At 37.5% G+C, this 12,124-nt stretch overlaps 1 protein-coding gene across 3 annotated transcripts in view; it reads left to right on the top strand.

The window, feature by feature from the left end:
* Positions 1-12,124, top strand: part of UNC80 (unc-80 homolog, NALCN channel complex subunit) — a 221,428-nt gene that overhangs the window by 42,470 nt on the left and 166,834 nt on the right. For all 3 annotated transcript variants that reach the window (XM_039249973.1, XM_039249971.1, XM_039249972.1), the window contains exons 8-13: positions 3,825-4,086; positions 5,183-5,317; positions 7,940-8,156; positions 8,794-8,934; positions 9,951-10,219; positions 11,296-11,664. In XM_039249973.1, coding sequence (XP_039105904.1) covers positions 3,825-4,086; positions 5,183-5,317; positions 7,940-8,156; positions 8,794-8,934; positions 9,951-10,219; positions 11,296-11,664 — 1,393 coding nt within the window. The remainder of the gene's footprint in view (positions 1-3,824; positions 4,087-5,182; positions 5,318-7,939; positions 8,157-8,793; positions 8,935-9,950; positions 10,220-11,295; positions 11,665-12,124) is intronic.

Below are 12,124 nucleotides of genomic sequence, written 5' to 3'. Positions count from 1 at the left end.
TCAGAATTCAATTGACAGAGAATGGACCCAGAAAACTATTTATGGTGTGGAAGCCCCACCCCCCCACACACATACATGTTGAAATTGGGTTTAAAATGCAAAAGAGAATTACATTAAACTAATAGATTATTAGGGACAGGAATGGAAATCTTTAAAATATTAAGAATTTATCCCAATGCGAACAGTTTGTCTCTGTTTCTTAAGGTTTAAAAAAAAAAAGCTGTTTGTCAGTATTGTTTGTGGTGGTCTCCAAGTGCCCTCAATCTCTTTATTATCATTTGGTTTTAGTGGGGGGGGGGGATGTTTAAGGATAACATGTGTTAATGCTTGTGCAATCTTTCTAGTCTACCTTGATAGTGGTCACTGTTTCAAGTCATATAGAACAATGATCAAGTCTATGTTGAAAGTTAGATATTTCCTACCTACTACTGATACCAGTTGATATTAAATTGACATTTCTTTACATTACTTTTTAGAATAGATGTTTATTTTCAGCTTGTTGGGTCAAATTTTCTTTGCATTTGAACATACTAAGTTATATTGTCAATTTTATTCCTCATCATTTTCTCCTCAACCCTTGGCATTTACCTATTTGCTGTTATTTTGAATGGATTTCTTTTTTTCTTTCCATTTTCAAAATGTGTATTGTTTGTATGTACAAAAGCCTTTGGTTTCTCCATCTTTGTCTTGAGTCCACCTCTAAAATTTATTAATTCATTCAAATAAATGGAGGAAGGCACTAATCAAGTAAGCAGTATAATTTCAAGTTATGCTACATACTATGAAGAAAATTAGAACAAGGTAAAGAGATGGATGGTGGCATAGGGAAGCCACTCTACATAGTGTTTGAGGAAGAACTTTCTGAGAGAATGTCATTAGAAGAGAGCCCAGATAAAACCTATGCATTGAGATTAGAAATTTCCACATAGATAAAAGCCCTGAAGCTAGCACAAGCTTGATGTATTCAAGAGTAGTAAGAAGGCCAATGTAACTGAAACCCAGCTGCCAGATGTATCAGGATTGGTCCAATCAGAAGAGAGAAACCAAACAGTAATTTGAACAAGGCAAGCTTAATATAGGGAATTACTAACTATATCAAGATTAGAGTATTGGAGTAGTGAGGGACTGGCTAATCTGTAAAGAGAACTCTGAAGAATATAGGAATAGCAGATATAATGGAGCAGTCACTAACTTTACAGGTCAGGCAAAACACCAAGGGAGACCTTTTTCTCCTCAGGACTGAGATTCTGACCCTCTTAAAAAGGGCAAAGTTATGCCTCACTGGATAGCAGAGAAATCACTATGGTACTGCATTACAGGGACTTGTCGGAAATCTGCCCTCTGGAACTTGTCAGAAATTCAATTCCCTGGGGTGCTAGGGAAAGCTGTTCATGGGAAGGTGTCTTAGTAGACACATTCTGCTACTACAAAACTTCTAAAGTGAAGTGCCAGGGGAGCTGTTGGCCACTGAATGCTACTGGCTATTGGACACTATAGGAGCCGAGCAAAGGAAAAGCTCTGAGTGCTTTAGAAGCCTGGTGCTAGGAAAAATACCCATGCTGCAGAAGTCATGTACACTGCTGGAGCTAAGTGCTAGACAACCCACAAATGTCACAGGAGCCTGGTACTGGAGAAGCTGTACAAACATTGCAGGAATGTGCTGAGCAAGTATACCAGGGTTAGAAAGAAAATTCTTTCTTCCTGCAATAACTTTTCCATTTCCTCTACTGGCAAAGCCAAAGATCATGCCAGCAATCAATGGAAAAGCATTTAAAGGTCCAGATCCATTTTCACAGAGCAAGAAAAAAAGATGAATTTGGAGCAAAGAGGCAGCAAATAAATAATTGGTACACCAGGGCAATCGTGGTAATGAGGTTGGATTCATATGCACAGCCAGATTATGTAGGCCATGTTGACCGCTCTGAGAAATTTGTATTTTATTTTAAGGATGATTTGAAGATCTGTTGGAAGGGTTTGAGGAGAGGAAAGGAGGAACTAGAGAAGAAGCAATGAGACTCGTAGGAAGTAATTACAATAAGCTTAATGTAAGATGTTGGTGACTGTGGAGCTGATGAGAAGTGGTTGGAAGGAGAATCTATGGAACCTTCTCATGGATTGAAAGTTGACATAGTTGATATTCAAAGAGTACTCTAGCTCCCTAGAAAAAGGATACACTCTATCAGAACATATATGGGAACTTAGCTGATTGTAGAAAGTTTCTCTTTATATGACTGCCAACTCAGTTAAATAATTAGTATTGTAGTACCTTATTGTGGTTGAGTTTTAACTTATATTTAGTTTGCTACTTATCAATCAAAATACTCAAGATTAAACTACAAGACAGCATTGACATTCAAAACCACTGTGTACATAGGCAATTGCCCCTCAACACACCGGACAATGCTACTAATGACAGTAGAAATAGCCAAGAGTTCTGTGTCCTTTAGGGAAGTACAAAGACTATCAAACTGATCCCCAGGACACCAGACTTGGTCTGGGTTTGTATATTTGAACTTTTTACTATAATTCATGGTAAGATATCTATTTTATGTCAAGAGTAATGACAATGTGTGAAGTAAAACAAGTTTTGCTAAACATACAAATCCTTATTCCATTTGTTGTATTCTAGTAGTTTTTTATTCTAGTTAACATTTCAATAGTAGTCATATACTTTTGAATTAATTCTTGAACCAATAATGAGCCATAACCTTTAGTTCAAAAATATGGGTCTGGGAAGTTTAGAAAAACTTCTCACTTCTCAGTGGCTAAATTTTTTTTGCCAAAGCTCTTCATGTGAGTAGTGCCATTTGCTAGTTTATAGCAGGGCACAAAAAAACTTCTCTTTTGCATCACCTAAGTGAGGAAGAAACTGTGCTTGGGGGTGAAGTTGCGTATTAGTGTTAAGGCCCCATTTTGTATCCCAGAAGTTTTAAGTTTATAATTCAGCATTTATTGTCTGTCATTCACTGGTCTATATGTTATTCAAGACTAAGAAGTTAAACTTAATTATCTTCACATCCCCTAACATCCTTAAGATTATATATTATACTCAGTAATTAAATAAACTTACTTTATAGTGTAATTAAATTAAACACTAAATAATGACTATAGCATGTGTTTAAATTGGAAAACAGAATTTCAGAAATGAGGTTTTTAAAAGTTAGTTTTGCTATTTATACAAATATATAGCTCTATAATTTTCAAAATGATTTCAAATTTTTGAAAATTTTGAAAATTTTCTTCCTAACATAACTTTTGCTTATTTAGTACTTTGCAGTTTTCTTGGTTCTTTTACATACTATTATCACAATCGAGATTAAAATAGCCCAGTAAAGTACACAAATATTCCCATTTCTATCAAGGTAAAAAAAAAAAAAATCTGATAGCATAGTATAAAAGAAACATCACAATCTGAACCTCATCTATTTCTGTAGACTCTCTTCATTGCCCACCACCCAAATAATTCACCAACTGCACCAATTACTTATTCCCTTCCACCATGATTTTTTTAACTCCATTTCTTTGTAGGCATTGTTTCCCCTCATTGAAATGCTGATCTACCGGCCCCCCCCCACCACCTTATCTTCAACTTTGCCTAGCTAACTCCTACCTAGCCTTCAAAACTCTTTCTAACCTGTCTACTTCCAGGAAGTGTCTAGCAAAAGTGAAATTAGTAAGACCAGCTGGGAGGATATGAGAGCAAACTAGAAAAAGTTAATGAATAAGGAAACAAATGAGAAAAGCAGATGTATAAGCCATGTTGTGTCACCCTTTGGAATGTTTGACTTCCAATATAATGATCTTCTTTCTGTCATTGGAAACAGAGCCTCTCTCGTGATACCTCCATGCCAAAGGTCCCGCTATGCCACCTACTTTGATGTTGCTGTCCTTCGCTGCCTACTCCAGCCTCATTGGTCTGAGGAAGGTACTCAGTGGTCTTTGATGTACTATCTACAAAGGCTGCGGCACATGTTGGAAGAGAAGCCAGAAAAGCCCCCAGAGCCAGATATTCCTCTCCTGCCCAGACCCAGGAGCAGCTCGATGGTAGCAGCAGCTCCCTCACTAGTGAACACCCACAAAACCCAAGTAAGAGAAACTCAGTCCATTGTCTTTTGAATCAACAATTTTGGCCATAACAGATTCTCTTTTTTCTATGTATCCATCTCTTATTTATCCAGTGCTGACTATTTTATTGGTGGCTTACTCTAATAAAATTATCCTTCCCTTCCATCTTTTACTAGATCCTTTTGCTTCTTTTTAGTATCAAAAAATGTTCAAAAAAATGGTATCTAAATGCCTTTTGCACACACTAATCTAGAGTTAAGACTCTTGATCCAGAATAATGGAAAATTGGGCCTTCCAGCTAATTGAAATACTAGTTAATAACTTTCACAGGTAACCATTAATTTCTGGTGTCATGAAATGTGTGACATTCCTATTACTGAACATGGTTTAACTTTTTGCATAGCTCAGAATTTTCCAGCACCTCAGTATCATAATTAGAATGATTATGGTATATAGTCTTGCTCTTCATTATAGATGTTTATAAAAAATAAACTGACTGTATACTGATTTGATGACATCCCCCTGAAAATCACTTTTTGGTAAATGAATGTGCTAATAGCAACTTGAACACTTTTTCTTTCCATCTTTCTCATCGATACCATATATGTTGAATATGTAGAGAAAAAAAGTGTGATTTGCAGTATGTCCCAGTTGTTTGGTTTACTTACATATGAATTGGGTATGTCTGAAAAAGTCTGCATATTATGAATACAAACATGAGCAATGTAAGTGTATAAAGAGGAGATACTCCATTTTAATAGTAGATGACTCTGCTCAAAGTAAAAATCTCCTTTGGTGAGTCATTAAACAGAAAAACTTTTTTTAATAAGAAAAAATGAGATACCTGTCTCCTCCCTATTTTCTTAGCTTTCCTGAATTTGGAGCCTCGTGGCCTTACTGTTGAAAACTCCAAACAGAAGTTAAGGTTAATATATGTTGTTTCTCCTCAGTAGCAGGATTATGGATTCTAAAAGTCTAGACATGTGAGTTAAATACTTCATAGATAACAAAACAGTAGGCATATCCTTCATAAAAATATGATATCTCAATAAGAACAATGTTTGGATTTAAAGCTCTAAGCTTTTGGTCATGAAGTCTACCTTTATTTTCTGTTAAGGATCTCACCATGAAGTGTAATGAAGAGGAAAAATCTCTTAGCCCGGAGGCATTTTCTAAGGTTTCATTGACAAATTTACGTAGGTCTGCAGTCCCAGACCTTTCTTCAGACCTTGGCATGAACATTTTTAAGAAGGTGAGTCAAATACTTATGCTCTTTGGTATTTTGGTAATTGAAATCAATCAAATCACGATGACATGAAGTGTTTCTGATCATGAAGCAGAATGGGATGGGTTGGGAAAAGAACCTTGAGAAGAGAGGTCCGCCTCCAGTTATAACACTGGCTTGTAGCATGAACTGGCACAAGGTCTGTGTTTAGAAATGTTTCCTGTTCTAAATGCTACCAAGCTTAATCCTGATGATATGTGTAGAGTGCTTTCAGTAGTGTGGTGGTGGAAGTAGTTGTGATAGCTGTGATGATGACTTACATTTGTAGGATTCATCTCATTTTATCAAGCATTTTATATAAATCGTTCTCATTTAATCCAATGAGATCCTCATTTCCCACATTTTGCACCTAAGGTATTAAGTTTTACTGAAGTTCACAGTGATTTAATCATCATGGAACATTTGTTCTTGAAGAACATTATTCTTTTTTTTTTTTTTTTTTTTTTTTACAAATAGTTTATTGTCAAATTAGTTTCTACATAACACTCAGTGCTCATCCCCAAAGTGCCCTCCTTCATGCCCATCTCCCCCTCCCCCCCACATCCATCAGTCCTCAGTTTTTGTCAGCATTCAAGAGTCTCTCATGGTTTGCCTCTCTCCCTTTCCCCCACCATTTCCGCCCTTCTTCTCCCCCTTGGTCCTCCGTCAAGTTCCTCCTAATCCTCCTATACGTGCAAACATATGGTATTTGTCCTTCTCTGCCTGACTTATTTCGCTCAGCATAACACCCTCAAGGTCCATCCATGTTGCTACACATGGCCAGATTTCATTGTTTCTCATTGCCATGTAGTATTCCATGGTATAGATAAACCACATCTGAAGAACATTATTCTTGAAGTTATCTCCATTTTAAAGACAACAAATAAACCAAACTCTTAATAACGTAGCAAATCCCTCCAACAGATCACTAGATTGTCTACCTTCACAACTTGTTATAAATCATAACGTAGATTTCCATTCAATAAGCATTTATTAACCATCCACTAAAACTCTAAAGATGAGAAATTAAAAGAAGAGTCTTTAGAGCAAAGAACTTTGAGTTTACATTTGGGAGTTAGCTAATCGGGGTTCAAATGCTCACTCTGCCCCTTTAATCTTGTGATACTATGTATCAGTTCCTTCATTTGAAAATTGGATATAACATATACTTACCTCAAAAGGTTATGAGGATTAAGTGGATTAAGTAAAATAATTCATATAAGGTCCTTCCTTACTGTGTCTGGTACTTTGTAAAGACTCAATAAATGTTGATTATTCTCAAAAAAAGAAAGGAAGGAACTGAGGCTTAGAAATTGTGGTAGTTTGTGAAAGGTTTTAACCAAACTTAAAACTAGGTTGTTAAGCTAAATAGTTCATGTTCCTGGGGTGGCTCAGTCTGTTAAGTGTCCAACTTGGCTCAGGTCATGATCTCACAGCTGGAGAGTTCAAGCCCCACGTCAGGCTCTGTGCTGACTGCTCAGAATCTGGAGCCTGCTTCAGATTCTGTGTCTCCTTCTCTCTCTCTCTCAAAAATAAATAAATGTTTAAAAATATTAAAAAAGAAATAAATAGTTCATGCTCTTATGAATCCACCCTTCCACCTCTCTTTCTGGAAATATATGGAGCTAATGAGATAGAAAATAATATTTGTAGAATAATATATGTGCAGTAGCTTCATTTTCTATTTTACAAAATAATTAGTTCAATTGTGTTTATGAAAGTCACAGAACATATTATTAACTTATCTAGAGCTCAGAGTGTTGCTAAGCAAGTAGTCATGTCTACTTCATTGTTAACACAATAATAGGCAGTGACTATAGGTTTTCTAAAAATGTCGATCATCAGTGGAGAGTAAGTTTTCAGTACTGACTGCACATGAGAATCTCTGGGGAGCCATTAAAAATTTATGTGCCCAGATATGAACTCAAACCAATTAGGTCATAATTGCTGAAGGTTAGGCCCAGACACTGGAATATTTTAAATGCTTCCCAAGAAGCTAATTTATACTGAACTCTTATTTACACTGGATTTTGAACTTGTTTGGTAGGAATAATGGGTCTGTACCAGTTCATGCTGTGTATCTTTTAAAACTCTTCTTATGAACAGTGGCACACATTTCAAGTTGTCTGGCCAGAACCATTGATCTCAATCCCGAAACATGGAACAGAAAATACTGGCTGGTCCAAGTGGTGATTTAGATATCCTATACTCTAACTCAGTGATTCTAAAATTTTAGCATGTATCAGAATCACCTATAAGGTTTATTAAAACACACATCGCTGGGTCTTATCTTCTATGTTTCTGATGTAGTATGAACCTGAGAGGGTTGTACTTCTAACAGTCTCTCACTTGATCCTGATGCTGCTGGTCCAGAAACAATCCAACCTAGCAGAAGGACCTAAGAAATATGTTGCCTTTTGCTTTGTTTCTTTCACTCTTTCAATACACTGTGGAAAATTCACCCATCTCTATTGGGTGATACTCAGTGACTTTCTGAGTCTCTTCTTCCTGGAACATTCCTTTACTTACTATAGATTATAGAGCCCTTTGGGAAGCAAACTATCACTTTTCCTTGCCCTGTGCCTAACCCTTAACCTCTCATCCTTATAGTTCAAGAGCCGCAAAGAAGACCGAGAGAGGAAAGGCTCCATCCCATTCCACCACACAGGGAAGAGGAGGCCTCGAAGAATGGGAGTGCCATTCCTGCTTCATGAGGACCACCTGGATGTATCCCCCACCCGAAGCACATTCTCCTTTGGAAGTTTCTCTGGGCTTGGAGAAGACAGGCGCGGCATTGAAAAAGGAGGCTGGCAAACCACCATTTTAGGTGACCACAAGGACTTTCCAAAGTAGGGCAGAGCTTGAGTGACCTGTTTAGAAATCTGGATCTAGGGCTCCCGGGCAAATCTGCATCTTTCTAGAACAGCTTAGTCAAGAAATGTGAGCCCAGATGCTAGCTTCCTAGTACCAAAGGAATGCAGATAATTTAATTTAATTAAATATAGAAGAACCTTGTATAATTAGGTAAGGGCTTTATTTCTGAAGTACTCTAGGTGTGGAAATATGGCCTTAAAGGGTCTCGTGCATTAACTTTCATTGTGAACCCAAAGGCAGACTTTAATTTGGATATTACAGAAGGAAAATGTAAAGAAAAGAAAAGTTTTTTTTTCTTTCTGGATGACATATTAAGAAAGCCATCTTAAAATCAGGAGCTGACAGCTAGCTGGAACTCTACATATGGTTTCTGACATTTGGCTTAGATTGGGGCTGATCTTCCAACAGGCAGCTTCCTCAATCATCTTGACCCTGACTATTCCCAGAGCTAGTCTATTTCCTACTATTTGGCTGTGTCTCATACACTTCCCAATGTCCCTTTACTCTCACTGTCATCCTTTGGAAAAACAACATCTCAGCAGAGAATCTTCCACTTTCAAACCCTCTTTTGGTGCTCTTGTCTATCTCAGGGAAGTTTACCCGGCGGGGCAGCTCGGATGCAGCCACGGAGATGGAGAGCCTGAGCGCCAGGCACTCACATTCCCACCACACCCTGGTGAGTGACCTACCAGACCACTCCAACAGCCACGGAGAAAACACTGTCAAGGAAGGTGGGTCGGAGGCCACACCTGCAGGCGGGAGTTCAGGTTCCTTTTCCTGTTTCCTGTTTTTACTCCATGTTTCATTTTCATTGTAATCTGGCTCCTTACACTTTGTGAAAACTTGCATTCATGTATTACATTGCTTGGTAATTTACTTGTGAGCTGTTGTTAGGATTCCCTTAGTAGCGAAGCTATTTGATGGCATACTGCAAACACCATGAGTCTCAGAGGGAAAGCAAGCCATTCGTATTTGTTTTCAAAAGGTCATATACCCACAGGGCTAGAAGAGACTTGGAAGACAATTATATGCTCTACTTGGATTCCCTGTATGATGTCCCACTAAAGGGCTTGTCCACCTTCAGTGCAAGGAAAGACCGCCTTCCATGGCCACTGATTCCTTCTTCCAACAGCTATGATTTCGAATAAGTGCCTTACATGCTTTATTTAGAAAAAAAAAATGTGTATGTCTGGGTGGAATCTAAAATGGATTCTTATTCTGTACTATTAATCTATGAGCATAAATCTAAGCCCTCTTTTCTCTGGACCATATTTCAAGTATTTGATGATACCAGTTAGTTACCACCACAAATTTATGTTCTAATACTCTTAAACAAAGGAGAAAAAACTCCTTCTTATTTGTTGTTTAAATACGCTAGATAAAACCAAATATTTTACCAGCCACAAACTTGGGGAGAAATACTCTAACTAAACTAGTTTACCTATGTCAGTAGCATCTGCCATTTAATAGTGGGCAAAATCCGCCTGTTAAACAAAGTTAAATTCTATCTTGGGTCTTCAAGAAGCCAGCTGGAAGTCATGTTTTCTATAACCTTCATTTTTTACCAGATATTACATGGCCTTAACACTTGAGGGGATTCGTGGGAATTGAGAATAGCTCTGAGACTATAAGTCAAACATCTGCAAAAGCTTCAACTGTGGTTGTTGTTATGATAATATAACTGTCTAAAATGATAGCGTGGCAAGTTACCATGGGGAAAACTAAGACATTGCTTTCTTTTTATTAGTGCGATCCCAGATCTCCACTATTACAGTCGCAACCTTCAATACCACATTGGCATCGTTCAACGTAGGCTATGCAGACTTTTTCAGTGAGCATATGAGGAAGCTCTGCAACCAGGTGCCTATCCCAGAGATGCCACATGAGCCCCTGGCATGTGCAAACCTGCCTCGAAGCCTCACAGACTCCTGCATAAACTACAGCTACTTAGAGGACACGGAACATATCGATGGGACCAATAACTTTGTCCACAAGAATGGCATGCTTGATCTTTCTGTAAGAAGAAAGAATTTTTCTTACCAAAGCTTGGAAGATAATGACTCTTTGATCCAGCTTTTATAATGCTGGGTAAAATGGGTATATGGATCCTTAGAAATGTTGAATCTTAAAATGAAAAGGCTACCCATATAAAAAACGTCACAAATGTGTCAACCATCATAGATGTTAGATCTTTCCCCCTTTTTTTCAAGCATTACATTAGGTGTGATATGATCTCAGAATGTTTTTATAATCCAGAAGTATTAGCAAATCCTGAATACGCATATATAAATGTACATAAATGTGTGTGTGTGCTAAGTCCCTTATAAAAAGTTCTGTTTGTTTTCTTTTATTATATAAGCAACATGACTACAAACCTCCTGTGTAGCAAGGGAACATGAATAGAAGTCCATTAAAAGATTTAACCTTACATTCTCAAGAATGCCTGTCTTGATTATAGTTATTATCAAATGAAAGGGTTGTTATATTTTACAATTATATTTCACAAAATGTTTTATTTCACATTAGGGAACTGGCTTAGCAAATAATTTAAAATATTAACATCAATGAAAGGACACAATTTAAACATGCAAATATTTTGCATTTAAAATTGAAGTGTAAATAATGATACAATTGTGAATACATAAATGTTCCCCTATTATGTAGATATGGAAATTATTGTTCTTTATCCATTATTGACAAAAAGTGAAAGGCAGAGAATTAAAGCATTTTGATTTAAAAACTCAGTTGAGCAAGTTTCCACTTGAATAAAAAAGGTCTGCCCCATTAATCACTGTTTTTCATTACCCCTATTAACTGTCTATATTGGCAAGTTTTAGAATACATGAGATAATACATTTTTTTCACACATACATTTTTAATTCTTTGGATGACTTATGCTCTACATTAAACATGTACAGAAAGTCCAAATGCAATGTAGATAGGAATATCTGAGAATTAACTGAATTATTTGTGCTTAAGTGCATAGAACAGCCTAAGGACATGGATTAAACAGAATAACCAGACCTATGTATGAAGGTGTAAGTAATTGAGGTAAATTAACCATCCTCTCTTTATCTTTGTCTTCCCCCCAGGTGGTTCTGAAGGCTGTTTATCTTGTCCTTAACCATGACATCAGTTCTCGTATCTGTGATGTGGCACTAAACATTGTGGAATGCTTGCTTCAACTTGGTGTGGTGCCTTGTGTGGAAAAAAACAGAAAGAAGAGTGAAAACAAGGAAAATGAGACTATGGAAAAAAGAGCAAGTGAGGGAACCTTTCAATTCAAAGGAGTATCTGGAAGTTCACCCTGTGGATTCGGGGGCCCTTCGGTTAGTGGAGCTGGAGATGGTGGAGGAGAAGAAGGAGCAGGTGGAGGTGGAGGAGGTGATGGAGGCGATGGAGGAGGAGGTGGAGGAGGTGGCAGTGGACCTTATGAGAAGAATGATAAGAATCAAGAGAAGGTATGAATGAACCACCTTCTGTGTTCTCATGAAATGTTGCCCCCAATTTCTTTCCAGTGCCTGTTTGCCAGCAGTTTGTTGACTTCTAATCACCACTAGTCTCTACAACAAGAAAGTGGTGAGCCTAGAAATTTCTTCATTGGGCTTTCACCAGGCGTTAGTAGAAACAGTTAGATGAAACTGTATTCTCAGTTCACAAACTGTATTCTCAATTCAAAAACCCATTCAAGCAGCATTAGAGCTAATTCCCTGGTCATGCTATTTCTCCAGGAAGGTATCTCCAAAATACTACATCACCATAATTCTCAGTCTGCCACCAACAGTAACCCCTTTTGAGTTTTTCAGGGACTGACCTAATTGAGCAATGTTTTCTTTTCAGACTACCATAACAAAATATCACAGATTGGGCAGATTAAACAAAACAAGTTTGCTTCCCACATTTCTAGAGGCTAGGAAGTCC

Source organism: Hyaena hyaena, unplaced genomic scaffold, assembly GCF_003009895.1.
Source record: "Hyaena hyaena isolate Hyena2069 unplaced genomic scaffold, ASM300989v1 scaffold_353, whole genome shotgun sequence".
Lineage (NCBI taxonomy): Eukaryota > Metazoa > Chordata > Mammalia > Carnivora > Hyaenidae > Hyaena > Hyaena hyaena.
This window is presented reverse-complemented; position numbering and strand designations above follow the sequence as displayed.